The 4,343-nt window shown below is 30.0% G+C and overlaps 1 protein-coding gene across 1 annotated transcript; it reads right to left on the reverse strand.

Moving 5' to 3' along the window:
- Positions 1–1,579: 1,579 nt before the first annotated feature.
- On the reverse strand, positions 1,580–3,755 carry LOC109209425 (glycine-rich protein 23-like). Its single transcript, XM_019372689.1, has 2 exons — positions 3,597–3,755; positions 1,580–2,264 (listed from the first exon to the last, which is right to left on the reverse strand). The coding sequence occupies exons 1-2, from the start codon at positions 3,727–3,729 to the stop codon at positions 1,969–1,971; spliced, it is 429 nt and encodes a 142-aa protein (XP_019228234.1). The 5' UTR covers positions 3,730–3,755; the 3' UTR covers positions 1,580–1,968.
- Positions 3,756–4,343: the final 588 nt, after the last annotated feature.

Here is a 4,343-nt window from a genome sequence, read left to right on the forward strand (position 1 = left end):
TTCTACTCAGCCATACTATCTGTGAGGCGAGGCGACCCAGAGACGTCGAGGTATATCTGCCGCGTACGCAGACCTAGAAGTCCCTCTCTATTCTCCCTTTAGCTATAGACTTCTTGTATTTTTCTTTGTCTAGACTTCTGGAGTTAGAACACTGTGTATTTTCTTTAGCTTGTGGTTCATGAGATTCCGGGTTTTGGGAGTGTTTTGTTCTGTTTGAGAGAGTGATATTGTATATGCCGAGCGACATTTTAAACTTCCTTATTATGTTACTCGTAATTTGCTAGTTTCGTACCTTCTAAATTCTTTTTCTGCCAATTGTTAGGCTTACCTAGTCGTAGAGACTAGGTGCCGTCACGACAGTTCATGGAGGGAGAACTTGGGTCGTGACAGAATTATATTGGGAAAATTATAAAATTGATTGATCGGTCGAAACTAAATGTATTCGCTAGCCAAAAGTGTATAAAGTATGTAATATTTTTTGTATAAAATACACATATATACAAAAGATATATTTTTCTTTATTTTTATAGGTCTATTTATACTTCTTGTTAAACTTTGCAAACGAAACGATAAAAAACGAAATCTAGTGGAGTTTTTCACTGTTTAGACAAAAAGGGCTCTTTCATCCCTTTGACTCTCAAGGGCTTTTATTATTCCCTGTTTTAATTTATGTGATATAATTTTCTTAGACACAATGTTTAAGTAAAAATAAAATTTGTGATCTTAACGTACATTCGATAATGTTTGTGTGGCTATAATGGACAAATGAAAAATTTAAAGTTAAATTGTCTATATATATATATATATATATATATATATATATATATATATATCCATCCATTACTTATTATTGTTCAATTGACATGTGAATTATTAATAAATTAACCAATTTTGTATNTATGATATATTTTTTTATTATTCCGATTTAATTTATATGATATATTTTTTTATTAATCCGATTTAATTTATATGATATATTTTTTTATTAATCCGATTTAATTTATATGATATATTAAACGGATTAATAAAAAAATATATCATATAAATTAAATCGGATTAATAAAAAAATATATCATATAAATTAAATCGGATTAATAAAAAAATATATCATATAAATTAAATCGGAATGAATATTTTTTTCCTTGGTTTTCTTGCTTACATGCTAAGAGTGGTTTTACACACGGTTCCTTGAACCTATGTTTTGCTTATTTACTTATTTATTTATTTATTTTTGTGTGTCGAAAGAGAAACAAAGCAATAAATAACTAGCTAGAAACCACAAAAGTAAGTTTCACTCGACCACGACACAGTGATAGTTTTTCTTTCGCTCGCTATCAACAACACAATTATTTAGTTTATTTGTTCTGGACTACAATTACTTTAACTTAATGTATAGCCTCTCTAAAAGTAATGCGGCAAATATATATTCAAAAAATAAATAAATTTTATACATTTTTTGGGACTATTAAATATAAATAGTTTTGATCGCGAACTAAAATGATCTTTGCAGTTTGCCCTTTTCTTCCCGTTGCTTCATACGCCGCTAAATTTAGGGCTCGAATTACTTACTAAAGAAATATATACAAAGGAACTATATAATTTTCCCTTAAACATGTGGTATACCAAATACAAGTAAAGAGAGATACTGCATACATAAACTATTCTAGCTACAAGAGTTCTCGAACAGTCCTTATTGAAAGCATATAAAATCTAGGGTGGCGAAGACAAATAATATATAGTAAATGCCTTGGTTGATGGCCTTCAAAAGGAGCTAAGTTCATGCCAAAATAACTATGATCCATATGTATATATAGTTCGAGTATATATATATATATATATATATATATATATATATATATATATAACTACTTTTATTTATACTTCCTACAATATAACTATTATTTTACTACTAAAATTTCCATATTAGCCACCATAATATTCTTCATATAAATATATTTTCCTTAGTAATTAATTGTGAGGAAATCCACCACCAGGAAATCCACCATTTCCTCCTCCTGGAGAACCTCCAAAACCACCATTGCTGCCGCCAGGGATGCCACCATATCCTCCTACTGGAGAGCCTCCAAAACCACCATTACCGCCGCCAGGGATTCCCCCATATCCTCCTCCTGGATAACCTCCAAAACCACCATTGCCGCCGCCAGGGTTTCGACCATCTCCTCCTCCATTTATGCCTCCGTATCCTCCAAATTCAAAATCTTTTACGTCATTTACATGATCATTTTTCTCTTCGAATACCTTTGCTGCAACAAGGATCATACATGAGTTCAAGGGCGGATGCAGTATTCTAGTGACGGGTTCAATTAAAACCATAATTTTCGACGAGGAGAATAAATTCATGTATATTCACAACAATTGCGAAAATAATAGATATGAACTCATAACTTTATATAATGGGTTCATTGTTAAAAAACTAAAAAGTTGAACCCATAGAATTTAAATTCAGGATCCGCCTCTGCATGAGTTAAAAAGAAAATTGCACTGCATGGTTTACCTCATCGAGTTAATTAAGTTGACATGCAATAATTGGTAAGTACTTTTCTTAGCAAGGCTGATATGCATGATAAATTGAAAACTAGAGTAGTTACCTATTATAGACTATTCAATTATTTACATACATACATACATACATACATACATATATATATATATATATATATATATATATATATATATATATATATATATATATATATATATTGTTAAAAAAATTATGTTGTCGTTGTAATAACTTAAATCCATCATATACATGTGCATGTGAGGCTGATGATCATGACTGTGATCTTTTTATTCCTTTTAGAGTACTCGAGTTGTTAAGAATAGAAGCAAATGCAAAATAAACCGAGTCCATAATTACGACTATAAAAAAAAAATAGAAGGGCCAACTAATATCAAGGTAACGCATAATTAATTCGAGAAGCATGAACAATAGGTTAAATAGCAATAGTAGTATAATTTGTTTTTACCCTATTAATGTACGTATATAACTTAAATCTAATATAAATAAACTGAATCCATAACGTTTAACCATAAAGAAATATATGTTTTAAAGTTGAAGAGTAAAAGTCTCGAGTATAAAAATCAATTTTATTGAGAAAGCGTTACCTCATAACCAGAAGGGGTCAGTTAAAAAAAAAAAAAAACTCTTGAAATGTACTACTTCGTCCCAATTTATGTGATGCATATTCTTATTTAGTTTGTTCTAGAAAGTATGATATCTTTCTAATTTAGAAATAATTTAACTTTAAACATTTCAATTATCCTAAAGGGGTCGTTTGATATGATGGATAAATAAAAATTATCCTGCAATGAAAATTTTGTATCGCCTATCCATTGTTTGGTTACTAATCTTGGGATAAGTTATCCCAGGATTAAAAATATAATCATTAAAAATTAGTCCCATTTTAATAATTTCAGCATAACTAATCATAGTATAACTAATCCCAGCATAACTTGTATTCTAACCAAACGATCTCTAATAAGATGATTTACAACCACATGTACGAGAATATAACTTGTTTTAGACCATAAATTAAAAAAAAAAAAAAAAAAAAAAAAGAGGAAGGAAATTTTACCTTTGTCCATAGAATTGGTGGGGCTCTCAGCCAACTCCCTAGCTGCAACCTCAGATGTTATCACAAGTAAAATAGCCAAAACAATAAGTATAAATGCATTTAATTCCATTTTTTTGTCCTTGCTTGAAAACATTATAAACAGTTTACTTTAGTTGCGATAAGGATGAGGAAACTAATGAACACTTTGCCTCTATTTATAGCATCATCATCTGAACTTCTTGCGGTGCGAAGATTGAATATTACATTAATGGAGTACAAGAAATGTTATTTAGATATTTTTTTAGATTGAATATTAAATTAATGGAGTACCAGAAATTGGTAGCTAGATATATAGATTGTTTTTTAGACTCAACTTACTAAAGAACCTACAGAATGTTGGGTTTTTTTACGGTATTCGATATCGGTATTGGGCACCCAAAATCTAGATTCGGCCTAGAATTTGCACATTGGAGTATTAAATTCAAGACCTCTAGTTCAGAATAAAAGAGTACTTACCATTCTATTATAATCCTGATTGGTTCTACGAAATGCTTTCTCTTTAATAAGGATTGCATTTTCCTTTAGCTAGGGCAATTAGAATATCTGGCTGACAATTGAACATATCATGCTGTTTGTATTTGCTATCTGGATATATATTTTAAATATATATTGCTGGACGTATATCCATTTGTGTTAATTACCTATTGTTGTTATTTTCTGTTTATTGCTTCATTTTCACCTCTTTTGAGCCGAGCGTTTATCGGAAAT

This window comes from Nicotiana attenuata, unplaced genomic scaffold (assembly GCF_001879085.1).
Source record: "Nicotiana attenuata strain UT unplaced genomic scaffold, NIATTr2, whole genome shotgun sequence".
NCBI lineage: Eukaryota > Viridiplantae > Streptophyta > Magnoliopsida > Solanales > Solanaceae > Nicotiana > Nicotiana attenuata.

What these genes read in the sequence shown, in the direction of transcription:
- LOC109209425 (XM_019372689.1), bottom strand. Translation starts at nt 3,729, where the DNA reads ATGTTTTCAAGCAAGGACAAAAAAATGGAATTAAATGCATTTATACTT. An exon ending in CACCAATTCTATGGACAAAG is followed by an intron (nt 2,265 to 3,596) that starts GTAAAATTTCCT and finishes TCCTTGTTGCAG; the next exon opens with CAAAGGTATTCGAAGAGAAA.